This window comes from Corvus hawaiiensis, chromosome 9 (assembly GCF_020740725.1).
Source record: "Corvus hawaiiensis isolate bCorHaw1 chromosome 9, bCorHaw1.pri.cur, whole genome shotgun sequence".
Lineage (NCBI taxonomy): Eukaryota > Metazoa > Chordata > Aves > Passeriformes > Corvidae > Corvus > Corvus hawaiiensis.
This window is the reverse complement of record NC_063221.1, coordinates 9,095,246-9,122,659: the sequence shown is the minus strand read 5'-3', so window position 1 is coordinate 9,122,659 and position 27,414 is coordinate 9,095,246. Positions and strand designations below refer to the sequence as shown.

The 27,414-nt window shown below is 42.8% G+C and overlaps 1 protein-coding gene across 2 annotated transcripts in view; it reads left to right on the top strand.

The window, feature by feature from the left end:
- Window positions 1–27,414, top strand: part of ATF6 (activating transcription factor 6) — a 73,345-nt gene that overhangs the window by 33,065 nt on the left and 12,866 nt on the right. For both annotated transcript variants that reach the window (XM_048312346.1, XM_048312345.1), the window contains exon 15: window positions 22,075–22,159. In XM_048312346.1, coding sequence (XP_048168303.1) covers window positions 22,075–22,159 — 85 coding nt within the window. The remainder of the gene's footprint in view (window positions 1–22,074; window positions 22,160–27,414) is intronic.

The window sequence follows — 27,414 nt, the reverse complement described above, 5'->3', positions numbered from 1 at the left end:
AGCTCTGCCCTGAGGCACTTTTAAATGACTTGCTTGGATTCTTTTGTGAGTGCAGAAGAAAGGACTCCTGCACAGCCCGAGGGGTGCCATCAGCAGGGCCCCAGCCTGGGAGGTGCCCTTTCACCTCCTCCTGGGGATTGCTGACTTCATTTTCTCTGGACCACAGCTCCCTTTTCACTGATGATTAGGAGCTGAGGGGGGACTGGTTCCTCCTCAGTTTGTTCCACAGTTCACTGGTGTTGCTTGCGCTTGTCCAAGTGAGGAGCCAAGGCCTGGAGATGAAAGGTTTTGTTCTCCTCATTCACAGTTTGCCATGCAGACACTCCCACATACTTAATAAGCTGCTAACAGCCCTATAACATAATAGAACAAGAATCATCCAGTGGAAGGTTCCAGGGAGTGGGTGGTTCTGGTGGTATCGTGCTCTGAGTGGAAGGTGGGACTGTGGATCTCAGGAGATCCCTTCCAGCTGATGTTCCTGGATCATCTGTTGCCGTTTTCTGCTCCATGTGCAGCCTCACAAACCCTAGCATTTCTCCTGGATGCATGTGATAAAATGTAACATTTTTTGTGTGTTCTCACTTGCAGTACAGGAGCTCTGCCCTGAGTTCCTTGGATTTGCTAGGGCTACCCAAACTCTTACACGGTAGGACTCAGCCAAGGCTTCTGGAAGTGCAGGGTTGGGAAGTAAAGCTCTTGCACACTGCATGTTGTTCTGATGATGCTTGATACCTGTAAAACTGAGATTCCCATGATCTCATCGATGTTATTTTCTTTCCTTGCCTTGGAAGACTTGCAGATCTACATATTTACAGTTGAAGATTACATGGGATTTTTTTCCTTTTTAAGGAGGAAGGAGGAAAGTAGCATTTGGATCAGCTGAGTCCATACAAGAAGCAGGGCTTTTGCTCTGAGTGTCTAAAGAAATTAATTTACTGCTATTATCAGGGGAGTCTGTAATGTCATTTTTAAACAGGAAGAGTCTGCTGCTCTGCCAACACCTTTGATTTCTGCTCTGTAACATCTGTGATACCAAGTCTGCTTAATGTCTTCTAAAACCCCAGAAGAGCATGGATACAAAACTCGGGTTGGTGGATCTGAGGTGCTGTTTGCAGGGAACAGACACCTGGCTGCCTCTCTGTAAGCCTGGCACCCACACAGCTGTCTCTCAGAGCTCACATCTGTTTTGCCACAGAGTACAGGCCTTGAGATTGTTTCTAGAATTACCTGAATAGCTAGCTTAATTTGAAAAGTAATTAAGTAAATCACTGGAGAAAACAAATCCCTTCCAATTTACTTTGGCCTGTCAGTGCTGCTTCAGATCATTCCACTCTTGTGTGGTTAGGATCAGAGTCCCCACAACTTGGAATGATTAAGCAGTAGATTTCCCCATCCTGGAAGGTTCACTCAGTGACCCTTTGATGACATCTCTGCAGGTTTATTTAAGGACAGTGACATTTTTTAGGTTAAGAATGTAATTACTGTTCTTAAGGAAAACATAGTTTAAAGTTTGATTCACTTGGGAAATTCAGAGGACTTTGGGCATTTCCTCTCACTACTTTCTCTATTTCAAAGCACAAATGTCTCCTAATATCAAAGTTTGCCACTTGCATTTATTGCAGTGCATATACAGTATCTTCAGTAGAATGCAGTAAAAAGTAGATAATAAAAGGTGATTGTTTGTTAGGGCAAGAGTGATGCTGACCCTATAGGAATCAATGGCAAAGCCTTTACCAACTTCTGTAAGACCAGGATTTTGCTTTATAAATTTCTGTTTCAGTGCCATAAACCATAGAGCTTCAGGGAAACCTCTTATTATGAATTTCTGGTCCTACAAGACAAGATCTGCAGTAAGCATTTAAGGGTTTCTCAAGTTCTGCAAACAATTTTTTGCTGAAATTATTAAGTCAAATTTTAATCAGAACTTCTGTTCTTTCTTTGTTTATAGAATAAAAATGTCTAGGTTATTATGTGCTTCTGTTGGTAATAAGCCTGTGCTGTGCTAATTGTATTTGGGATAATATAATTGTATTTGGGATGTTATATTACTTTCAGGAAGCAAGATTATAAAGTCTGGCTTTGACATGCTTGTGCAGCAGCAGTTTGCTGTGCTGCACACACTTCTAGCAACAACAATCTGAGTGTATTCAGAGAGCACGAGGCAGGTTCCAACTCACTGCACTCCTGATGCTGTCTACATCCTGCAGGCAAAACTTTATAAGAAGCTGGCTTCAGATGGTGTTTCACAGCCAGAAATTCAGTCCTAACATATACTTTCCTCCTATTTTGTTGTACTTGACAATGGGTGGTTTTTACTGAGCATGGAGTTTTCTGCTGTTGACTTTTTTGTGGATTTCTGCAGGCTGGGACGTGTAATTTGGTGTTTCATTCAGATGAATTGATTAGACCCACATAGTCCTGCTGCCCCTAGAGATAGAGCAGCTATTCTCTATGTTTGAGTCCTATATTTGCAACTGTTGCAAGTTAACATGCAGATTTTCAAAAGATTTTACAAACTGCCCTTTTTCCAGGGGAGCCTGAGCTCAGCTATTCAGAGGAAAAAAGCTACTTTATCCCAGGATTGTAGGATTTTAAGATCTTGTCCTATATTTTATACACAAGCTGAGAATAATGTGGTATTTACCATAATATGGTAAAAGAACTGAGGCTCAGGGCAAAGTATCCATTATAAAATTGCCTTTCCTTTTCAGAGCAGAGGTCACCCTTTAGCCTGTCTTCTCTGTGAGGCCAGTTCTTGCCTCTCTGGGAGAATTTGAGGAGGCAAACAGTGTGTGTGATTGTGCTTCACCATGCCCTGAAGCTCAGTGAGTCAGCTTCTGTCAAACTACAGCTGTATTTGACTTTCAAATTTGAGAATCCATTATGAAAACCTCCTGTTTCCGTCTAAGTGTTGATAGTGAAAATTAAGTCTGGCCTGCTGCATTCTTTGTTACACATTCCCTTTTTTCTGGCTAAACTTTGGATTCTTTCAGTGTCAGGGAATTTTTTCCTTCCAAATCCCTGGTCCATATGAAAACAATGAAGCCAGCTTGCTTTCTGGTCTTTCTTGAACTGTCTTCCTTTCTGATATGGAATATTTCAGGTAGGTGGGGATCAGGGAGAGGTGACTTTCAAAGGGCCTGAGGGGTGGTGGGGAGAAGGTTTCTCTGTGCTCTTCCTGTTACTCAGCTGGGGAAGATGGTGTCTTTGGTAGCATCTTAGAGCTTAGTCTAAAAACCTCCAGAGAGAAATCTAATAATCTAAAATTAAGTCTAAAAATGTATGTTGGTCTACTAACACAAATGGCCTCACTCAGTCCTGGGATTCTCAAAATACTTGTGTATGAGAACAATACAACTGCAAGTTGGGTAAAAGGAAGCTCAAAAGAAGTTAATTTAGATTTGCAGCTTAAGGCCAGCAGTTCCTTAAAAAGTGTTTCTATCAACACCTTCTAGTATTTTCCAGCAAACCTGTGTCACCATTTGTCACCGTAAGGACATCCTTTGGGGAGTGAAGCAGCAAAGAGCTGTGTGTGTGCTGTGGAGAGCAGGAGGGCTGAGAGGAGGGGGAAGAGAAGCAGCCAGGCAGTGAGACACCCCAGGTGTGTAGGGGTGGAAGGCAGAGAGGAGCAGCCACAAGTGCCAGCTGCAGTGCAGCATCTCCTGCAGCCTCCTGGCTAAGCCAGATGCAAACAGTGGGTAGGAGGGGCCAGAACAGCAATGCGGAATGGTGTTTCTGAGAAGGGAGGTAATGCCTGTCGTATCAAGTGGGGTTTTGTTTCCTTTGCTCTGTTCTTTGCTCCTACTTGGGAATCTATTCCAAGGCATTTTGGAAGCAAAGTCTTAGTTGCTCTGATTTTTATCTCCTTGGGTCCCTTTGAACTCCAGTGTCCTCCCAATAAAATCGAGAATGGATGTGGTGTTGAGGACAGATGTGTAAGCAGAGGCAGAAAAGTCAACTCGAATATGTCTGGCATGAAGCAAAGCTCCTCTTGGATTTTGTGTGTATAGTCTTGATTAGTTGGTCCTCTCTATGGTTGCTGGAACTTCATGAATCATATTAATGCCGTCACTGAACTTCTTTCAGCTTTACACGTTCCAGATCTAACTAATACTTCGTTATTTTTAAACTAGTATTTGGAAGGACAACATATACTGCAGATAATTACAGTGAAAAAAAAACATGCTGCAAAAAATGTCTCCAGAACCCAAAGTGGTTGCAGGCAGATGTGACCAGTAATAGCATACATGTATTTAAAATGTGCTGCACGCTTGAGAGACAAAGAGTTGTGGGCAAGAAGGAAAGAAAGATTGTTGGTTTTGGAAAACCTCTGTAAAAGACCCACTGCTTATGAAATTGGTGTGGGCATAGGCTAGAGAAGTATAATTGAGAAGCATGGGAGGAAGATGTGCTTATAAAGTGGGAATGGTCTCAGTGAAGGAAGTGTCAGCAGTATCTCACTTAATGAGTACAGAACAGCATTTAATAAGAGTATGGAACAGACACTGCTGTCAACAAAGTGAGCAGGAGCACAAGTTTATCCACAAACAATTAATGTGTGTTCAGTTAGAGCAGGTGGTGAAAATATGAAGCTCTGAAGCAGTTCTCTTCCTTCAGGAAGTAACCCAAGTTCAATAATGCATTAGTAATACTTTAATTATGCCAGATGATAATGCATCTTTCTTTAGTGATACCATGGTATTCATTGAAGAAAATTTTGCTCAGATTATTCTGAACAGTTCCCAGAAGGGAACGATGGGCTCTTGCTTACGATCTGTAGCAGTATTTAATTGTGGGATCGATGTTGGCCAAGCCCTAACTGTACAGAGTCATAAATGATACCTTCAGCCCTGGAACTGCAGTAGCCAGTAAGACATTGACTTGAATTTGGTGGGAATGAACTGCTTGAAAAAATTACCTTCGTGATACTTTTGTTTGCCTTGAATGATAGTACATGAAGAGAGCGCTTTAAAATACTTGTGCTTGCTTTTTTAGTTGTACTTCACACTTCCACAGCTTAAGACTAGTGATTTTTCCTGTTCATTTTCAGTTTATTTATCTGACACTCTAGACAGGGTCTGTATAAAAGTAAAGCATGCAGAATTGAGGTGGTTTTGGTTTCATTAGATAGTGTCCTACATTTTAGTGGATGTTAATCATTACAGTATTACATTTGAGACCATTATTTGAAATCTTAGGCACACTTTTAGAGTTAATTCTGGTCAGATGAAGTTATTTGCTTCCAGTTTGAATTAATCCTTCTGCCAGATTTTTAGCTGGACAGCACACAAAGCTTATTTTATGAAGTAAGAGCCCAGGTGCTGTTACGAGTGTGTGCAGATTATCATCACCTCCCACTGGACCGAACAGAACTCTTGCAGCTTCCAGGTTTTATTTTTAAATAGCTGACACTCCTAGGACAAGAAGTGTGATAGAATTAACTGTACATTTTTATCTTTAAACTGGCTTTGAAACTGCTTCAAAGTGGAACATAAAACTTGTTTTCAACTTCTGTGTCTCCTAGTTGCTTGTGGTCTATCTACTGGGTTGGTAATGGATGTGAGAAGAGCTCATTTTGCCTCGTGCCTGGCATGGCTTGCTCCTCACCATGCAGTTGGATAAACTCCAGTTTTGCCAGCACATTTGGTAGAGGCTGTCAGGCTTTGTGTTAGTGATTAAGAATTTGGAATGCCGTGGGCTAAGCTGAGAGATCCTTCACGCTGGAAACCACTGTTCAGGAAATCCTCTTTGTGTTTTGATTGCAAATGTTAAAATGTGCCTGTGAATAATTCTGGTGCTGGAAAGTGCTTTTCATGAGAGAAGGCAAAGCTGTGCAGGAGGGGCACATGCACAGCTTGAACAGCACGTTACACAATGAGGATGCCACGGAGAAGTGGACTTCCTGTTAAATGCCATGGGCCACTGCCCTTGGAACTGGTTGGCAAAGTGCCACTAAGCATTGCATAAGTGATTGTTGTTACTCCTTGGTTTCATGACTATCCAAAATAAGGTTTCAAGTGTCAGCTGTCTCCAAGAGGGTTATATCCAATATGAGGAAGGCATTCTGAGCTGTGCTCAGAGAGTCGCGCCGTGTGAGGAAGGAGCACAGGCCTTTGGATCTGAATCCCACCAGGCTCCTGTGTGTTAAACAATGCTCTAGAGACTCTAGAAGTGCACATTCCCAAGCTGTTCCTCAGTGTGGAGATTCTTAGGTTGAGTCACTTGTTAGCATCTGGGAGGCTCTTGTTTAATCTCCTTTCCAGGAAATCAGCATGGAGCTCTTCTTTTTAAGAACAGTGCTGAGCCCTCGGACCTGGAGCTTTTCATCAAGGACTCAGTGAGTAATCAGTGGGCAGGTGACTCCTGGAAAAGGTGACTGAAAAGAAACCATTTTGCTGTCTCTGGGACCAGCATCTCCAGAAGGGCATCTCCTTGACATCAGGGAAGTAACACTGTGGGTTTCTCTTTGCTCTTGCTGGACCATCTGTTTGGCATTTGCTAACCAGCTGTAAGCTTTAACTCTCCAGCAGGCAGCAGAGGTGCTGCATACAATCCAGGCATGAAGTTTCCTGACTTCTCAAGCTCAGTTTCCGAAGTGCCAACATAGAAAAACATGTACGCTGGATGTTTCATCCACATGAAACTGGATGTAAACGTGCCGTCATTTGGAGAAAAGCAACAGATGCAGCAGTTTGCTTGGTGTAAAATTTTGGCAAAAGCAGGTAATTGCAGCTCTAGGTGAATAAGTGTAAAGAACATCATTTATACAAGCAGAAAGGAACTTGGGGTTCAGGCTAAACACTGGTGTGGTTCTACAAATGCTGAAAAAAGGTTGTGAAGCCAGCTGGGTAAACAGCAATGTCGTGACAGGGTATTTCCATTTCAGGGTAGAGTTGGTTAGTGTTGGCTTGGTATGGCAGTCCAGGAGGAGGATACTGCCCACACCATGGCACTTGTCAAAAGGAGGTAAGAAATGCATTTTAAAAGAGTGTATGTCCCTCAGTCTCATTGTCATGCACACAGGCATATAAGGAGTGCAGGATAGGCCAGAAAGAAGAACCTGACATCCTGTAAGTTCTCAGATAATTACCTTTTAATTCCCTGCAGCACTCCATCCCTCTTCTGCTCTCCTGGCAGTTCTAACCATCACTGTCCAGCAGAGTAGAACCTCTTCACGTGGATCAAAACTGACACCCTTATGACTTAGTCTTTCCAAATCTTGATGGTTGATTTGAGAAGTTACCTGTTTGCTTGTAAAAGTCACTTCCAGTACCTTAATTCTCATAGGAAATAGGCATCTAAGAACAAGACTGGTGTGGATTAAAAGAAGGAAACCAGAACCCTGTACCTCAGCTGTGGCACCTTCTGTCCGATTCTGTTACAAATCACCTCTACCTGCTTGTAGCACTTTTTCTGTTTGAAAATGTCCTGACAAAGCCCTGATGCAGCTGCCTTGGCTTGCAGGAAGTTACAGTGTTCAATCTGGCCCATCAGATGATGTGTTGCTGTGCTCCTGGTCTGGGTTTCCCTCCCAGTAATGGCACGTGCAGTTGTTAATAGGGCTGTGTGTGCTCTTGGTGTGCTTACAAACAGATCTGTGTGGGATCAGAGGGAGAGGGGGAAATGATCTGCAGCCTGGGGACTGTCTGGAGTTCACTTGCCTTTGTGTGGGTCAGGGGTAGCTCTGCAGAGCCAGAAGAGGTTCAGAGGGCGAGAGGGAATGGAAATGAAAGGGAACACATCCACCAGGAGGATGTAGCCTCAGGCTCTTGCTCTTCTGTAGACCTGCACGTTAAGAGCCTGATAAGGTATTTTTGTTGATGAGTTGGGGTAATAAAGAGAGTTGTGACTACACATATTAAACTGGTTAATGGCAAGCTGAGTGACTCTCCAGCTAGAAGAGAGGATTTGGATTGGTGCCTTCAGGCTGCTCAGTACCTCTGATATTTTGCAGAAATTGTGGTGTGTCTAAGATGTTCAGTCTTTTTGTGTAGAATTAAAACCAGTACAGGAACAAGAAAAGAGGGGAGGGTTCATATGTAATTCGGGTGATTTAAAAAGTGCCCGTGCAATTGATGCTATCCATGTAGTGAAATCAATTATTTTGCCTTATTATTTGTACCCTCAGTGTCTAAGAAAACACTGATGCATGTCCTCACCTAAAACCTTTCATGCATCATTTCTCACATCTTTATTCTATGATAAGAATTCTGGTAGAGCTTTCTTTGACCTGAAAGTCCCCTGTATTTTGAAATAAAAAAGCTGGAAACTCCAGTGGTTTGGTGAAATGTTGTCAATGGGGCATTTCATTTTTAAAACCCACATTTATGAAAACAGAGCTTCTGTGGTTACACAGAAGCTGATACAATTGCATCATACTTTGCAGAATATTTGTAGAAAATGTTGAAATTAGCTTGAGACTTCTTGTTCCACGAGAAAAATGTACATAATTAGAACACTTGAAGGCAAAAGCATTTTTCTGTACTTCTAGATGTCTTAAGTTATTGGCACATGTCAAGTGAGAAGTGCAGTGATAAAGGCTTAGGTTTGCTTAATTTGCAGTGTTCCTCTCATACTTCTGTTTTTCTTCCTTGATTTCATTTCATCTGGCTTCTTTCTTAAATCATTTCACAGATTGTTGTTGCTACTTTATGGACTACAGGCACCACAAATTCTCAAGCACCACTCAAGGCTCCTTCTCTGCTTAATGGAGGCAGAAAAGCTCTTCTCAGTTTTCCCCACCTATCCCAAACACCTACCCTTGCATGGACTGGATTTCCTTCCGGAGGTGCCTTTCCTTCTGTAGGTTTTAAAGGGAGCCCAGACAGCTCTGTGAGACAGCTAAAGCTGGAAAAAATTGATCTCACGCTGAGTGGGGAGATGAAAGCCTTCTATTTGCTTGAGTCGTTATGTTCTAAATGTGGTGGAGAGCTGGCAAGTACTGATAGAAGAAAACATATTCCTCTGCAGGAAGAGAGCCAGGCCCAGCCTGAAAGCCATAGCCTGATGTCTTCTGAGTAGCATGCAAGCAAGAATCTCCACGTTTTTATCTTCCCAAAGCTGACCTTTCCCTCTCTTTTATCTAATCTGGTGCCTGTGATCTTGCTAATTCAATTGCTGTGGCAGACAGGCAGTTACTCACATGCACAGTCACGAGATGGACTAGGAGTGTAATGCTCGTGCACCAGTTTACAGCTCTGTTTGTCCATTATCAGGTTTCAGACCAGGATCCAAGCGAACTGTTGTCACACAAGAAACCTTTTTCTGTGGAAATTGCTGTTTTCTACAAGCTGTACAATGGACAAGTACAGGTGGCTTGTATGATGGCTTGTACAGCACTGTAGTACTCTCACACTGTTCAAAACTGGATGATTTCTTCCCTAGCTACATGAGCAGATCCCAGGACTTTTTGAGGGTAAAGACCAGTGAGTCATTTACATGGTTTACCACCACCAGAAAGGAGGGTTCCTGTTGTCCATGCCAGTTCCTTGGCTGTTCATACTCTGGTCAGATCCCTCCTTGGGCCGTTTTATTGTCTTGGTGGGAAAACAGCTTGAGGAATTTGGGGGACTGTCAGGAGAGTCTGACAATTGCCAGAGGATGGCAGGGAAGGAGAAGGAACCCTCCTGTTTTCAGTGGTCATGGGGATCAGATTGCTTAGGCTATGCCATTCTGAAGTGCACTTAAGGTAGCTTGGGGGTGATTAAGGAAGAATCCTCAATGTCAGGCATCCAAGATCCTTTTTGCTTCCAAGTATGAGTTAATCACATACCTTCTATATGCTTTTAAGACCATTTTCCATCAGATTGTTTTCTTGGTTTGGTTTGAGGGGGTTCTTTTAAGGGGGAAATGTTAAGTGTTTATAGTCCTTTTTCCCTTATAAAATGATCTCTGGTTCTAAAACTGATTTAAGTCTTCCTCAGCAAGACTAGAAATTCAAACAGAGCAGACGTTTGGCAAAAAATCTGGACTCAGAATTGAGATTTAGAAGTGAAACTTAGATACAAATGTGAAAAGGAGAAAGCTCATCAGGCTAGGCTAAATACAAACCCATGGGCAAAAAAAAAGAAAGGAAAGTTCATCTTCATACTCTCTTAACTGAGATTATTAGTAACAGAGGCAATAACTTCTTTAACATCATTATACTGAATATCTCTTTAATTAGAAGAAGATATGAATAGTTGGTGAATCCCTAGCCATACAGATGTCCCAGAATCTGCAGAATGAGAAACATCTTTCCAACAAGCAGCTGGAATGCAATACACATTGCACGGCTTAAAACGCTGCCATCAAATTTGGATTCAGCCCACTGCATCCTAATAGGAAAACTTTGTTGTCTGTGCACCAACATTTTGGGGGAAACAGAAGGCAGCTTGGATTTGGAGCCCCAGCCATGGCCTGAGTGTGCCAGACCACCATCCAGCCATCAGCAGCCCAGGGACTTTGCCTGTCCCTGCTGCCAAGATGTGCAGAGACCCACCCGGGTCTGAGCTGAAGTCATTGCAGAGCTCTGGGTATATCTGGGGGGTTCAGGCAAAAATGCAACCGACTGCTCGCTGAGAAGAGCGTTTATTTCTGTGATACCTGGGTGTGTTTCTTTCCTTATGTCCCGTGTTGCTTTATTCTTGGGGGTTTGGCAGTGGCACTTGCATTGTGGGTGATTATGTAAAGGTATTATTTTATTCAACTTTGACATAATGTGGAAGGAGGGGGAAACCACTTTCAGTACTATAATCAGAGGAGAGAAATTGGTAGAGAAGAAAGAGCACCCAATTCTTTAGGTTCCATAGAAAGGTGCTTTCAAAGCCACTTTACCCAGCAGGTACTGACAATGCAAATGAGACCTATCTTTTTAAAACCAGGTCAAAGGCAGTTTAGTAAAAGTAATAAACACATACCTGTGTTTATAAAACAGCTTTTTGCCTGTGACCTAAAACATCATTTCTTCCCGCAGCTTGGGAGGTGATTACCTCCATCTCCATGAAGAGGAGTTAGCTTCATAGAGGTTTAGAGAGAGATTCAGGTACCCTGAGCACATGAGGCTAAAGGATGGAGGGCAGGAGGAGATCCCCAGAAACGTAACTCATGGCCAGTTGCTTTTTCCAAGAATTTGAGGGATAACAAACTCTTCTAACCCAGACTTTCCAGTCCTCTGATGTATTTCTGTGTAACTGATGCAACTTCCACAATTAGGAAAAATTTGTTGCTGATTTCCTGTACATCTGCTGTGGTCTCAGAAGCAGCATCTCTCTGGCTGCAGATGAGAATCAAGCTGCCACTGTCTGCTCTTGGGCAGTACCATGGTTTAACCTCATCTAGTAAATCAGTACCATGCAGCCACTTGCTCACTCCCTGTCTCCCCACCAGTGGGGGAGGACAACTGGGGGAAAAAAAGTACACCTTGTAAGATAAAACCAGTTTAATAATTAAAATAAAAGCAATATGATAATAATTAAAGTAGTAACAATTATAATGAAAAAGAGAGAGAGGAGAGGAGCAAGTGGTGCACAGCACAGTTGCTGACTGACGCCCAGCCTGTCCCAAGCAGCAATCCCAGCCAGTTCTCCCCAGTTTGTGTACTGGACACAACATTCTGTGGTATGGGATATCCCTTTGTCCAGTTTGGGTCAGCTATCCAGGCTCCCAGCAGTGCACCTGCTCACTGGCAGATCATGGGAGAGCCAAAAGTCCTTGATTTACGGTAAGCTCTTCTCAGCACCAGCCAAAGCATCAGTGTTATCAACTTTATTCTTACATAAATTCAAAACAGGCACCATGCCAGCTGCTAAGAAGAAAATTAACTCTCTCCCAGTTGAAACCAGGACAGGCACTGAAGGACAAGCAGCAGCAAGCTGTGGCTGTCCCAGCAGGGAGAAGAGAGAGGAGCACCCTGAGTTTGGCTCCCACTGGGTTTGGTCTGAATTTAGTTCAGACTTACTTTATTCCCTCCTGTCATTAGCCTTGCTTTCAGTTTGTTTGCTTAGCCTCCCCAGTGAATATATTTCCAGCAAGTTGGCAGCAGTCACAGATCAGCGGATGGATCCGGAAAGGGAGGATGTCACACCACGAGATGTACGCTGCAGTTGTCTTTTTATTCCCTCAAACCAGATCTGAATCCAGCACCTGATCTCCTGCCTGCAAAGGGCATGTATGCTCTCTTTGCAGACACTAAAACATGTTTTAAGGTAAATAGCAGGTGTTCAACTCAGAAATGCATCTGTGCACGCTCAGTTTTTGGGCTGATGAGCAGTTGGGTCCTATTGTGCCATATGATGGACCAGGTGCACACTTTTTAGAATCATTAGCAGCTTCTGTGAAATGGAGTTTTGCAGTCTAGTAGTATTTTTATTCACAGCTTTAAATGTATCTTCACCTGTACACTAGTAATATATATAATTTTTCTTTGCATGGGAACATGTTTGGATCCACTTAATAAAAGTTGCCCTTCAGACTGAATCCTGCATTGTGTCCAAATTCTGAGTGTCTCAGCTTCTTTAGCTGAGCTGTCCAAGATGCTGAGTCTGTTGCATTGACAACTGCAGGTACTCTACTTCTTGGCTTGCAGCTGTCTTACATAGTGTGGAGCTTGAATGGGAGATTCAAATTCTTTCTGTTGCTGCAGAAGGCAAGAAGACAGTAACTTCACATCAGGGCTGGATCTTGTGCCATATGTGTTGTAGGAATGAACACACTGTGATCAGATTAATTGCCTTGATTTAAAAAAGATTGAAGTCTTGGCTCTACTTCACAGTTGTTTCTGGTTAGGATTTTAAAGTTCTCTTGCATTCCCAGCTGTCTGCATGTGTGGGCATTTTTGCTCTGTAAGAAGGCATCCTTTCTGCTGCTTTGAAATTAAGTTGTTCTGCCAGAAGAGCGTTCAGTCACAGCCTGTGTGACCTTTCCTGGACTTGTGTAGCTATTCCTGAATGCTTCTCATGTGTATTTAACCCTGATTGCTATCTTTGGTATCTTTTTAACCCTGATTGCTGTCAGCATCTTTCTCATACAGTCTTTTCATGAGAGGTCTGCCGGTTCGCAAGACAAGGAAAAGGTGAGGTAGAAGTATGATCTTGACAGACTTCCAAATTTGAGCCCAGGTCCTTAAGGATCTTAGAAATGCTGCTTGAAGAGCCTTCTGGTCCACCCTCCTGTGTGGAGGAAGGCTACTGCTGACAGTGAGTGAGGTTGGCTGTGGCATTGTCAAGTGGGCTCTGAAGAGCTCTCAGGATGGAGATGTCACCACAAAGCGAGATCAAAGTGTTCTAGTACTTCACTGTGCTTTGAAGTCAGCTGGAAGAGAAAGCAGAGGACAGCTGTATTAGCAAATGGGTTTGGAACCCCAGTGTTACATTGATCCAGCATTTGGGGAAAGCCTGGCATAAATTTCTTTTTAGCCATCCAACTTCTGTTTCTTGGGAATGTGATCTGAAGAGATCACACTCCACTCTAAGGAGTGTGCCCATGAAACTGCATCGTTTTTATGCCCTGGCTGGCTCTGTGCTTGTGGGGCTGGGCTGCAAGAGGCAGACCAGCAGAAAAATGGTGTTTGCTGATAGTAACATTCTCCACTACAGTTCGGGTTCGCTGTGCTTTTTGGGGCAGTCTCCAGCTGAGCAGTAATTCTGGGAATCCAGGATTTGTCTTCTGTAGAAGACCTGAGGTCTTGCTGACAAATACAGCAACTTTGGGTTAATGTTTTGTGAGAGAAGCAAAGAATCTGGATTATATCCTTTTTGGTTTTACTGGGCTGGATTCACATGCCCTACCTAAATGACATGTTTTTGCAATTACAGCTTGCAGTTGCAAAACTAATAGCCTACAGATGCTATGCACAGGCAGAGCTTTGCTGCAGTGAATTATAGAAGGAGGGGAATTTCTTTTTATGGGTAGTAGTAATAAAACAATTAATTCCTTTTGGGTCTTACAACTTTGTAAAATCTGCAAAGATAGTTGACAGACTCAGCTGGGAGTTACAGATGAACTGCATTTCTGTGCTCCTATAGCCCCTGGGAAGGACAGAAGATGGCAGAGAAACATTATTTTCAAGTAATTTGAAGCAAACATTTTTAATTTTATGATGCTGGTTTGATTGAGAGAGCCTTTAGAAGAAAATTTGATCCTTATCAAACATAACTGAGGAACTTTTCCACCAGTACAAGCTGGGATTTTTTTACCTTTCACAGAGGCACAGAACTAAGTCAGCTAGACATACCTTTTCCAATTTGTTTTGAAACTCAGCTAATTTCCACAAATAACACACACACAAATTATCAAAGCATTTTCAAGTCCTTTAGAACTTTCCTATACGATTTTAACCAAAACTGTTTACTTAAGCATAGAATTCTGTCCCTCACATCCTCTTACTTCGCATTTAGGAATTTTTTTTTAATCTGCTGCCAAACCAAAATTACATCATAGCAAATGCATGCATTGTTCTTTACTTTTGGGCCTGCAGAGCAGTTCTGCAGACAAGTTTAATTGGCAGGATTTCTGTCCAGTCTCTGTCCTGTGCCCTCCTTGTTCACATGGCCTTTTTCCTTCCTATTCAGATAAAAAAAAGACAAAACTACAAGGAAAAGTACATTTATGATAGAAATAAAGTCCAAATGGGGTGCCTTCACCTCATTCTCCCTTGCAATTGGACTGGTGTTGCTGTGCCTCATTCAAGCTTCTGCAAACTGTGATTTCCTGGGGCATTCCCTATCCACAGGGCAAGGATGATGGTATTTAGTGCCTCTTATTTAGGATGTCAAAGTCAAAAAAGATATTCAAATAGCTTGGGTAGAAATGAGGCAGGTTCATCTTGGGTAATTCCAGAGTGAGGGATTTGCAAAGGAATGGGGATCTTGAGAGAAGCTGGTAATTTTGCAGGTCTGGTGTCACTTGGTTAACAGGATGAAGATAGATGTTTCAGTAGGACAGAAGGTTAATGAGCGTGTCTTTGGAGGTGTGCTCATGTTCCACTTCCTGGAGGGAGACACGGTGCCTTCTCAGAGGCCCACTGGATAGAGTCTATAGATACCTGATAACCAGCATATTTCAGTGTTGTCTCAAGACTGATAGCAGAGAAGCTGATACCGTGTGAAATTCTATTATGGGTTTTCTGTGGGTTCCTTGCAGTCATTATCCCATCTTTCACCTGCTCCCATACTCTTCATGTCATGGATTCCCTGTAAGGATCCATGATGAGGTGAGTAGATCTCCTTGGATTTCTAATGTCTACCTTTAAAAAAAAACTCAGACACCAAGCAAACGAAAAAACTCAATGCATCAACTTTAAAAACAAGTCAGCTTTACTAAGTTCATGGTATGATGAGCAAAGAGTGGTGGCTATGAGTCACAGTTTGTGTACAGGTTTTAATTGGTTCCTCCTCTTCAGCCTTGTATGTTGAATAAAAGGATTATAAGCCATGAAAATAGAAAAACTGAATAGTGTATCAATATTTTCCACCTTTGTGTGACACGTGCTTTACAGCTGCCTTTTGTGCACCTCCACAATGCTCTGCATGGTTGTGAACTGCAAAGGACACAGTTCCCAGCAGGTCTCTGTTATTCTTAGTAGTCTCCATAACCTTTCTAGTTCTTAATCCAGGAGATCCTTTGCTGCTGGTTCTCCTTTACACTGAGAAAACGCTCCAAAGCTGAGCCCTGCTCGTGGACAAGCAGCAGTGCTGCCTTTGAAGGGAGTGGGGGAAACTCTTCCAGAGGAAGCTTGTGACAGAGTGAATTTTCCATTCCTCTGAGGTCTCTGGGATTTTCACAAGGCTCTCTGACTCACAGCGAGGTGCTTTCCAGTTAGTTTGCTTTTGGAGCCCAGGCCATATCACATCTGGCAGTAGCACAATTTACAATAAAAGGCTAAAGACTTCTTCATTAAAAGGTCCCTCATGTGGAAACTAAACTGGATAGCAACTCCTCCTTCTGCAGGGACAGTGACTAGAAACTCTTCCAGAGTGCAGTTAGGTTTTATTTATGAAAATTTGTCTCGGAATGGCAGAAAGGTGTAATCTTACACTACAGGACATTTTATTGACTGTGGGATCGAGCTATTTCTGGTAGAACACTTAAATAAAAATCATATCTCTTCACTTCATTCCATCTCTGTGCGCAAAGTATAGGCTGTAAAAACCACCTGTGCACAGAAACACAGGGACTGGAACAGCACTGGCGTGAAAAGGAGCAATTCTGACAAAAATAAAAGCGGAAAAAGAATCTCTATTCCCACCACTTTTTGGAGCTTTCTTGTTCTGGGACAGTCTTCTCCCCATCCCTCAAAATGGGCTTAAAACCTAGAAAAGTAATTAGATGCTATGATTAGGGGTTGAATTCTCAATTGCAAACGGTCTTCTTTAATTGTGCTGCAAAATCAAACTGTTGATGTGTGCTGGCTAATGTCAAGGTTTATACAGGTAGAACTGGTACAATTTCAAACCAAGTTAAATGATTATTGTTAAACTCAAAGGGGTAAAGCTACTGGGACCTCTCAGGGTGGGCTGTCAAGAGTGGTGCAGAGAGGCTGATGCCGTGTGAAATTCTATTGTGGGTTTTCTGTGGGTTCCTTGCAGTCATTATCCCATCTTTCACCTGCTCCCATACTTTTCATGTCATGGATTCCCTGTAAGGATCCATGATGAGGTGAGTAGACCTCCTTGGATTTCTAAGGTCTATCTTTAAAAAAGAACCGCAGAAACCAAGCAAACAAACTCAGTGCATCAACTTTAAAAACAAGTCAGCTTTACTAAGTTCATGGTATGATGAGCAAAGAGTGGTGGCTATGAGTGACAGTTTGTGTAGAGGTTTTAATTGGTTTCCTCTCCTTTTTTTTTTCTGTTCTCAAAACTATCCCCATGCTTTTCAGATACAAGGGTCAGAAGTGCTTCCAGAGGCACTCTCCCCTCTGCATTTAACATCCTGTTTAACATCCACTGATAGTGAAGGCAGTGTTTCAGGAACTTCTAGCATTTTCAGATGGACCAGTGCTGCCTCCAGTGTGGTGTAACCTCAGGGGACCATATGGTTGCCGTCACCCAAATGAATCCATAATGAAATTATACAGCCATTTCCTCTACAAATTTGTAAACTTTCATACATATCCTTTTTGAACTGGCAGTGGAAACCAGAAATGCCAAGACCTGACTCCCATTTACATCTGATCTGTGCTCTGTGCTTTGTGGTATTGGGAACTGCTGGGGTAGATGAGAATCAGCCCCTTGGCTCTGAGTGCACCTTGGTGAATTCTCTTCCCTGGGGAACAACCTCCTTTTGTATTCAGAGAGCTGCTGAGATCCAGCCCTGGATTCCTTGTGAATGAAGTTCTCAGGTACCCTTTCTTGGCCAGGAGTTGTGTGCCAAAGGCTGTGATGCTGTTCAGGGCCAGGTCAGTGGTCTGTGTAGGAGAACAGGACAGACACATCACATCTCTGGCAACAGCAGAAAGCCTGAAACAATGATCCTGAAATTTTTTTAGAAGTGTTATATCTGCTGTTTGTGGGAAAAAAAGCTGGCTCGTGGGCTCTGTCAGCTCAGGGGTTTAAGAACTCTAGCTCCTTGGAGTATATGTACTCTGGATGAGTCTCTGAAGCAGCATGCAGTTTTTTGGGCCTGGGAGAGCACATTTTTGTTGCACATTCTTTGTATTGCCAAAAGCATACCTGTAAAGAAGGTCCAGTGCCATGTCATTGACTCGAAATCCCTGGAGATGTTCAGAAAAAACAGGTTCGAAAGACAATGCATGGATTTGATGCACAATTTTTGTATGATTGAAAAAGCACTTTTTTTCTATCTGCTTTATCTTGAGATCACTAGGTGTGGTCAGATTAACAGATAATCTTTTAAGCTGTCAGGAGATGTTGAACACTGCAGAAGCAGTGCCATTAAAGAAAAATGGCCCCTCAGTGGGATGTGGGGAGCTCCTCAGCCTGGGTCGGCGGTGGCTGTAATGTGGTCCTAGAATCACAGCGGGAAAAGTCAGGCTGGAAGAGGTTGAGGCACACAATTCCCTGGGAGACTTCTTAGTCATAAACAGAGATGAAAAAATGCCCAGCTCCAGTGTTTGTTTGCTGTAAGAAGCCTTGGGAAGCTGCTGGACAGAGTGCCCTTTGGCATGCCGAGGCGCCTGGCTCCATTTGCCCCCTCTGCTCTGGCAGCTGCCTTTGTTGGTTGCAATATTCTAGCACGGAGGTGGTCTCCAAGGCAATGGTAAAGATCAAATCTCCTCATCAAGGCAAATTGCCAGAACAGCACATTAAAGTTTTCCTTTGGTATTTTAATCCAGTCTCCTCAGAGCTTTTATTGCTGTAAAGCAACAAATGTCACTGGTTTTTGCAAAAGATTATCCTTGGTTTGTCAGAGATGGATCTCTTAACGAAGAGCGGGGCTCGTTGGGACATCTTGACAAAGCCTTCGTGGGAAGTGGGCTGGGGGCTGTGTTCCTGGAGCCTTGGCTCCTGCATGGATCACATCTGTACTTTGTAGGGTACATTCTCCAAGCCACTGGGAAGGGTCAGAGGCTTGGCCTGCCCTGCAGCAGCACGACCAGCAGTGTTCACACAGGCAGATGTGCTAAATATGCTCTAACAAAGCACATCTACATCGTGTCGTTAATTAAGACCTCAGAAAAGCCTTTTGAAAAATACTTACCCATACCTAAGCCCAACAGCTAAGAAGGTAAGAGAAATCTGGGGGAATTGATTTGACAGATAGTAACCTCTGGGATAGGAGGAAAGACAGCTCATGCTGAGAGTGCAGAGCCTTGCGGGGCTGGAAATCCGCTCCTTTGTGTCCCGTGTCACGCGGGATTCCCTCAGATGCGTGCACCTCTCCTCCAAACAGTCCCTGCAATATTTTCCTCCATTGTGGGCATAACTGCGAGGATTAATTCCTATGTGTTTCTGTCACACAATGAAACAGGAATGGAGGAGGTGCAGGACTGTTCCCTGGGAGGTGCTGTGGCTGATGGGATATGCATTGCAAAAGCCAAAGCAAGCAATATTGTTAGTTCTACTAATTTAAAAGCCAAGAGCCCAGCTTAGGAGTGATGATAGTTTAAGAAACAAAATGAAATCAAAAAGACCCATGACTAGCATTTTTTTCCTCTAATGAAACCTCATGGTATGCAGTGATGATGTTTTGTTTACGTCCTTAAACTATGGGAGTTAAAACCAGGTTTTTTTAATAAAAGCTAAAATGTCTGCATCTTTTCATGCATCTAGGTAGGAGGGACTTTGAGTACCAAACCACATGTCATGAGACTGAGGCTGAAACTGCAAGAGCAGCAGGACTTTTGGAATATTCTAGCACAGTGGAGTAGGATTTCTACTGCCATTTGGCTGTAGGGGTTAGAGATACATGAGGCTCTAAAGCTTAATCCCTGCTAGAGTCCTGATAACACTGATGTGATATGCAAGAAACCTCAGAATCCTTATTGCAGTTCCATGTGTTGTTGAGACTTACTAAATGAAGGTAATGTGTTCATGGCTGGATTTTTAGTATCTGTGTCTATATTTATCTGTCAGACCATCTCATCTGGCTTCAGTATCACAGAGCTGTAGAGATGATCAAAAGCAAAATGACAATGCTGAAGCAAGGGCTCATTTGGAATATTTTTCCAGGCTGATATTTTTCCAGTCATTCTGCCAGCAGTCTCAGGTCTGCTTTGTCTGTTTAAACTGTCGTCTGAGTGTAACTCCTGGTCCCAGCCAAAGCCATCTGTTGTTGGCTAATAGTTCTGACTTATTCTGCCTCTGGTTGACACTCATGCTCCTGAGCCAGATGCTGACTTGTAAAATTTGCTTTTATTCATTTTCAGTTTTATACTATGTGTTAATATCAAAAACAGCATTTTAATTTAGGGGGGGGGGTTTGCCTACTGTTTAAAATTAGTGATGAGTAATAGTGTCACACCCCCCTCTGGGATGCAATTCAGCATCCTTCAGAACAGTACAAGACATTTTAGAAATACATTCTAAACGATGTTTCTAAATGTCTTAATTTCTTTCAAATCACTCATCTGTACACTCCTTCCTGTGGCATAGAATTAATTATGTATTGCTTTCAAATAAAGGTTTGGACTATTTGAAGACTTTCAGGCTTGAGAATGTTGTGAGTGGCTAACTGTGGTCAAAATACCTGATATTCTGCAGCATACCCTTTTGACTTCAAAGTAGAGTGAGGGTAGTTAGGTAACTTTGCAAGTTTGCACTGATTGTCACAGTGTGTATTAAAGATAAAGATGATTGGAGGGATAGATAAATTTCACCAATTCCAGATTTATAAAACGTCTCACTGTAGCTGGGCAGCTTCCAGACAGTCTGTGCATCCTGCACATTAGCTCCTGGGAGTAGTCTGGGTTTAGAGCTTTTTGTTTGTCTGTCTTCTCCACAGTTGTTGTTGAATCACTGAGAGGTTGTGCAGCAGCTCCAAAGCACATTTGGATACAGCTGTAAAGTCCTTGTGGTAGTTCTTAATACAGTTCATACATAGAGTAAATAAAGGTGCCATTATAAGGCAGCGTAAATTAATGCACCAATCTTCAGATAGGTTAGCAAAAAGCAGTTGCTGCTTGTAATGACTCTCAGGTGATCATCTGTGCAGTACTTGTGGTTTGGGAGGTAATGATGATGTGGACTATCAGAAGCATTAAAAAAGAAAAAAAACCAAACAGTATAAACATTTTTTAAGCTCTGCTAAAAATAGTCATCAAATCATGACAAGGGCATTGTTACAAAATGTAATTTAATGAACATCTTATCTTTGGCCTGTTCCTTTGGGAACGTTGGATTTCAAGAACAATTTTTATGTAAGGTTCATTGTCTTAGTGAATGTTGTCTTAATCTTAAGTGGTTCAGAAGTGAAATGGGAATTACATATGTGATCTGAGAATTATACCAGAGTGGTTTTATAATTTTGGTACCAAGATGTTTTTTGCAGACATTTATTTAAGTAATGTTTTCTTCTCATGATCAGTCATTCGGTGTTTTGAGGGGGGAAATTTTTGATGTGAAAAAAAGAGAGTGATATTTCTGCAATGTATTTACAGAATATCTTGATATGTTTAACACCTAACTTTATGTGTAACTCAGTTCCCCGAATCTTAAATATAACAGTGTAGTGTTTATATTTTAAAATGGCAAAATTACAGTTACCCTGACATTAATAAATTAGTGTGTCCTGAAGGAAGTCTCATTCAGTCTGCCAAAAAGATAACCTTGCCCAAAAGTATGAGATGTTTGTGTGGAAAAAGCATGGGAAAGCATGAAAGGAGAACATCAAACTGGCTTAATAATATGGGAGATGCCTGGACCAGAGCTTTTAAGTTCCATTGATAAGGGAAGAACCATATTTTTCCAGGCTGCAAGTTGAGCAACTTGAGTTCAGCACAGCAAAAGAACCCTGAAGAAAGGCTGCATTTTTCCTTGCAGGCCAGGTCCGTATCCAGAGCATTTCCTCCAGATGCAGCTTCCACTGTCAGAGCCAGGGTAGTCAGTTTGAGCACTGCTGCCTTACAGCAGCACCCACTAAAGATAAGATACTAAAGCACAGCTTTACCATCCAGCTTCCCTGGAAGGTTTTGTCAGCAGAGCTTGTGTTTCACACCCCATCCCAACTCTGAGCAGTGCAGTCCTGCTGCATGAGGCGTGTGGTGTAGGGCTTGACAGAGACAGCAAGATGGCTTACATATAAAGTAAACAGCTCTGCAAGTTAAACTTCGATTCAGCAAGGTCCTTAACCACGTTTAAATATCATTGAAGTCAAGTTAAATTACTTTAATCATACACATAAGCACTCTGCTGAACGAGGGCTTAATAGTAGTTTCTATCTCTTTCCACATGATCAAGGCTTTTTCATATTCTGCTGCATGCAGTAGGGATTTCTTCTTGGTTACACAGCATGAGCAATTGCTGTGACTTTTGGAAGACTCCCTCAACAATATGAATTTTCTGAGCTGTTGTAAACAGTTCCGTGTGGACTGCCAGTAAGAGAGAATTTTCTTATTAACTTCTTACTTACTAAAGGCATTTTCCCAGCTCTCCACTTTGAGAGTAGATTTAACACATCTTTTTTTCTGTTTTCCAGGACCACCTGTTACTGCCAGCCACCACACATAACAAGACCAGGAGACCAAAGATGTCTATAGTGCTGCCAGCTGTAAACATCAATGGTAAGTGCAAAAGAACAAAGAGAACGATAAGAGAACAATTTCAAAGAGATGTGCCTGACTCGTACATGAAAAGCAGACTTAGGCCAAATGTCTGTCATTACAGCTTTGCAAAAGAAGTAAAACTAGTCATTACTGGGGTTTAGTTGCCAGGGTCCCCACTGGAGATGGGGTACTGGCAAATCCCCTATGCTTAGTCACCCGGACTGTGAGGAGAGGTGGGGCACTTGGCCAGCAGTTGTGCATTCTGGCTCCTTCAAGGACATGGAGGGTGTCGTCCAGTCCTGGTGATTTGTACCCAGCCAATTAAGAGTTACATGAATGGGATTTAACTTCTCTAACTTGGTGGCTTACAGAGCCCGTGGAGACTGTCCTCATCTCCTCATTTGGGTTCCTCCTACGCCTGCTTAGCAGGGCAAATTCCTTGGCCTTGATGGTTTGTTAGGATGCTGACTGCCTTCCGTGGCCTTCCTCAGCTGTTTACCACACTGTTATACAACACTCAGTGTGAGTGGGACCTCTCAGCACTGCATGGTCAGGATTAATAATCATCGTGTTACCGTGCTGCAGAGAAAAAAAAGCAGAGAAAAACAGCTTTGCACTGGGGCACAGGCTTATTAGTGCACAGCAATGTTCTGGATCAGCATTTCAGTCCCACATGAGAGACAGGACATGACTTGCACAAATATATCATTAATTCAGATGGTGAGGAACTGCCAAATTAGGACATGTTTGGGGCACAGGGTCACTGCCACATGAGTGGCCACACTGCCACACTCTCAAATGCTTTGAGAACCCCAGAACAGTGTAAACTTTACTTTCTGAATAACTGTGCACATAATGCTTTTTTAAAACATCTGTGTTTTACAGTACATGTGAATCATAAACTCAAATGTTATTGTTAAATCCCAGCATGCCGAAAACATTATCTGATGTTGCGAATTTCCATAAACTAAGAAAAAAGAATCAGTTGAGGCTTTCGGCATTTTGATAATTGCACTTTCCCATGCAGTACAGCCGAGTGTGATAATCTGTACAGCTGTCCTAGGGGAATTTTTATTAGATGTATCAGAATTATTTTTGGCATTTATCTGCCTGAAACTCCCTTTTTATGTCTATTACAAAAATCCTTTTCTGGCTGACCTGAATTATCACATGCAAGTGGGCACTTTATCACTTGAAGTACAAACACTGTTTCTAAATTACAAAGTATTTTTTCTTAGTGTTTTACTGAGTCCTGTTTAACTTGAAATAACTTTTCATTTGTTGGAGTAAATATAATTTGGAAAATATGCATCAGAATCCAGTGACAAATCTTATCCTTCATTAATAATGAAACATCGTGAAATATTTTCTCCAGTTCTTCGGGATTTTTTTTTGGAACATCAGCATAATCCAAGAAATAAAAAAAATGTCCAGGGAATTGGGCAGAGATGTCGAAACAGATGAGACACAAGAATAGCATTAAGTAAACAATGGCATGAAACACGGATTCCTCTGTGACACCCAGCCAGGTGTTAGGAAAAAAGTTACAAGACACACAAGAGCCAGTAGGTAACTTGGCTTGGTTTTTAATTTGACCATTGATAACCTGGAGGAAATGACTCCCTAAAATGTTCTGCCTGGAGAGGAACCCGTTTCTCTCCTTTGAGAGCATTGCTTCTCCACCCTGTTCTGCCTCTGTGGGGACTGGAGACGTCCTGCACAAGCATCTGGAAGTTAGCTGAAAACAAAGCTTTCCTCCCAGCTGTCTGCTGTTTTTTTTAAGCCCACCTTAATTCTTTGTGCACCTGCAGAGAGTTGGCTGCTGGAAAAGAACGAGTCTCCTTTGGAGAAATTGGCAAAGCTTTCAGTGAAGGAACTTGTCCCCTCTTTCCTTGTGCCTCAGCCAGATCTCTGTGCAAGAAGGGAAACCTTTTCTACTGCTGCTTCCTTGCCCTTCCTTTTTACTGCCACAGCCCTGGCAGAGGAGATGACAGGAATGCAAGTGAAGGGGTCTTTGTTTTGAAATATTTTCAGAACTTCATCACTTGCTTCTGCAGGGTCTTTTCTGTGTACTAAAGTTTACCCATGACGCTGTTTCCAAAGATTAAATACTTGACAGTGCAGTTGAGAACCAGCCATTTGAACTATTTGGACAGTCTTTTCCCAGCAGGACAGTCACCCTTTTCCGATCACACTTTGATTGCTCTCGTGCCTTCTGAGGTCCACTAGAGACTGCGTTTAGCTGGCTTGAGCCATTCCTGCTGCTGGCTGCAGGGACAGAGAACAGGGGTATGGATGATGAGTATGAAGTAGAATGCATTGTCCGCTGCTGTCCTACATGGCTCTGCATGATGGTTCCTGATGTGGTTCTGCAAGACTGATCTGGCAGTTTTCACCAGGGTACAAAACAGAGTCAAGGTTACAGCCTGAAGAGTTTTTCTGGGAGGAAAGAGGCAGTCCTCGTGCTGTGAGGTAGTGGCAAATGTAAGCAGACAATCCTGTGATTGATGTGTACATGCACGTGTGTGTAGTCAATAAGATGGAAGTTTAAAAGAAGATCTTGTTCAAGGCAATAGCAGTATGTTATTAATTTTCAAGATAAAGACTTGCTTTCAAGTGTTCAGTTGCTCTGTGTTGGAAAAGAGTAAAATCAGCCATTACCTTGTAACATGGTGCCATGTGCTCCTTCTCAGGGTCAGCCTCAATCATCCAATGCCCCTCAGTGAGCATTTAGGATAGAACCAGATCCTCACTGTGCAGGTGCACAGGAGCGTATTTGCCTATTTAAATATGTTTAATATGTTAACATATGTTAAATATGTTTAAGTGTAAATTTTTTTAAGTGTAGGAACTTGTTACATATTGGTACATGTTAATCCTCCACCTCTTAGTCCCTTTTCCTTCTTCACCCCTGGTCATAGCCCCTTTCCAAGCTCGCTGGGCCATCCCCCAGTTCACAGTCAATGCTTGCTGGCAGCTTTTCCTTTTTTGCCTCCCCTGATGCTCAGAGCCCTTTGCCCTTGTCCCATGCCCCTGCTGGCTGCTGTCCTGTGGTACAGCTCTCCCTTTGGCCCCTGCAGCCAGCCATGCCCAATTTTGACCTGCCCCTGCCCAGTGTCAAAGCCCCAACATTTGTGGACACGTGCAGTACTCACAGAAAATCTGCCTGGTGGTACCTAAGGACCTCAGCATTGGTAAGCCTGGAAGGAAAAAAGCAGAACTGGGGAGTGCTAGTCCTACTCTGCATGGTTTTGAAGGCACCATTGGTATCCCTTCCTGAGAAGTTACTCCAAGAAGAAATGTCTTGCAGTTTCTCATGGGAATGAAAACGAACTGCAGTCTACAGTTAAACTCAGACTTTTGTTTTCAAGCAAGTCATGTTTGTTATGCTGGATTGCAGCTATTATTTTAGAAATCTAACTATGCACTTGAGACCAGTTAAGTCTCCAGTAGGTTTCATTCCTAAATTTGCTTTCATTGTAATTCAGAATGTTGTTGGCTCATTACACTAATTCCAAATTGACATATAGGCGGTGCCTTTCTTGAAGTTTAAGTGAAACCATCTGCCGTTAGCCCTCTATTTATTTAACTGCTGTAAAAAATGCAGTGGGTTACAACATCGATCTTTGGATCCAAGTAACCTATAGAGAACAGCATAGCTGAGCCACTCTTCCCACAAGCCTTTTGTTTGCAGAATGCCTGCAGCTCTGCAGCCCAGCACAGCCCAGCAGGACTGCTCTCTGCAGCACACAGCAGTGAGGCAGTGTCAGAGATCCAGGTCAATGTTTGGCCCAAGAAGCCACTTTCAGGAATGCAGCTCTCCCTAGGATTAGGTGAGGTACTCTTGCAGCTTGCACTTGCTCTTGGTAGGAGCAGCTCTAAGTGTCTGTGCAGTGTGTACACCAGGAATACTGCTGGCCTAGCAGCAGCACAAAGACCAAAAAGGCCTTTTTTTTCTTCTTAGGATTCCTGTGCAAAACAGTTCCCCTATATGTGAAATTCCTTCCATCATTCACTCTCTTTAAACCGAGAGTTGGTGTCTGCGCTCTAAGCCAAAACAAAAGTGAGAGACCTGATGAGAAAGCCCCTGGTGAAATCTAAGGCTCATTTTCTTGGAATTGGCAACCATGAGAGAGAGAGTTTTGAATTTTTTACAAATATTTTGCATGGATCCTTAGTCTGATGTAGCCCAGTGGGGATTGTCTTCAGTCTGCCTTTGAGGTAGCTGTTTGTGTGCCTGACTCTTGATAACCTCTATGTTTCTGGGTTCTTAAGGAGCCCTGTTCTCTTAAGGGTTGCTTTTTGCCATGAAATCCAGCAGCAAAATAATCTCCCAAAGGCAGAAATGGAATGGAATGACGACTTCAGCAAAGTCCACGTGCTCTGTTGTGTTGGCCAGCTTCTGATCGTGACCAGTTCCCTCAGCTTCCCTTCTTGCCATCCATCATCATACTGACGTAACAGACTTCAAAAGTGCTCAGAAATACACATTCTAATTATAAAGGTGGAAAACAAATCTAGTGGTAAGGCTTTTTGATCAAAACTGGAGCGATTTCTGCCATCAAGCAGCATGATTATTTGCATGCAGCTACAAAGAACCTCCTTTCAACTGACAGCCATGTGCAAGCAAGTCACAGATGTCCAAGGCTGGTAGCAAACTGTCTGTGAAGAATCTGTAAGGCAAACAGAACCCACACAGACTGAGGAGCAAAATAAAAACAAAAGCTCTTTGGGAAGTGACAATGGTCTGTAAGTTCCCATGTCTTAGGGTTGAATAAATAAAGTCTTCAACTTCCTCTGCCTTCCAGGGTCAAGCAAACAAAAGATGCTGTTTCCCTTTTTCAGAGCAAGAAGTAGAATTCCCAGTCAGTCACTGAGGAAGGTCTAAAACAATACATGTCTGACTGAACAGCAACTGCCTTCCCTTGAGGTTACTGCTTGACATCTTGGGAAGCCTCTCTCTCACTTTGGATAGCTTCAGAACAGTTTCCAGGAGGGTGATGGCCCCCGTTATCCATAGCTGTTGTCCTTTGTTGTTCTCCTTGTGCCTAAGAGCCAAGTCTCAGTGCCCATGGCTCCCTCTCACAGTTGCTGTCCTTGGCACCAGGCTGGGAAGCTCATGCCACTCTGCCAGGTATAGAGAACACATCGCTTGGCTGCACAAGCATGATCTATAGAGATACTTCCCTCAGTGTTTCTGCTTGCTGTCTGCATTTAGCAGAAAGTGCTGAGAACTCAGCACAACCTTACAAGCTGTAGTGTGAGTAGAAAGC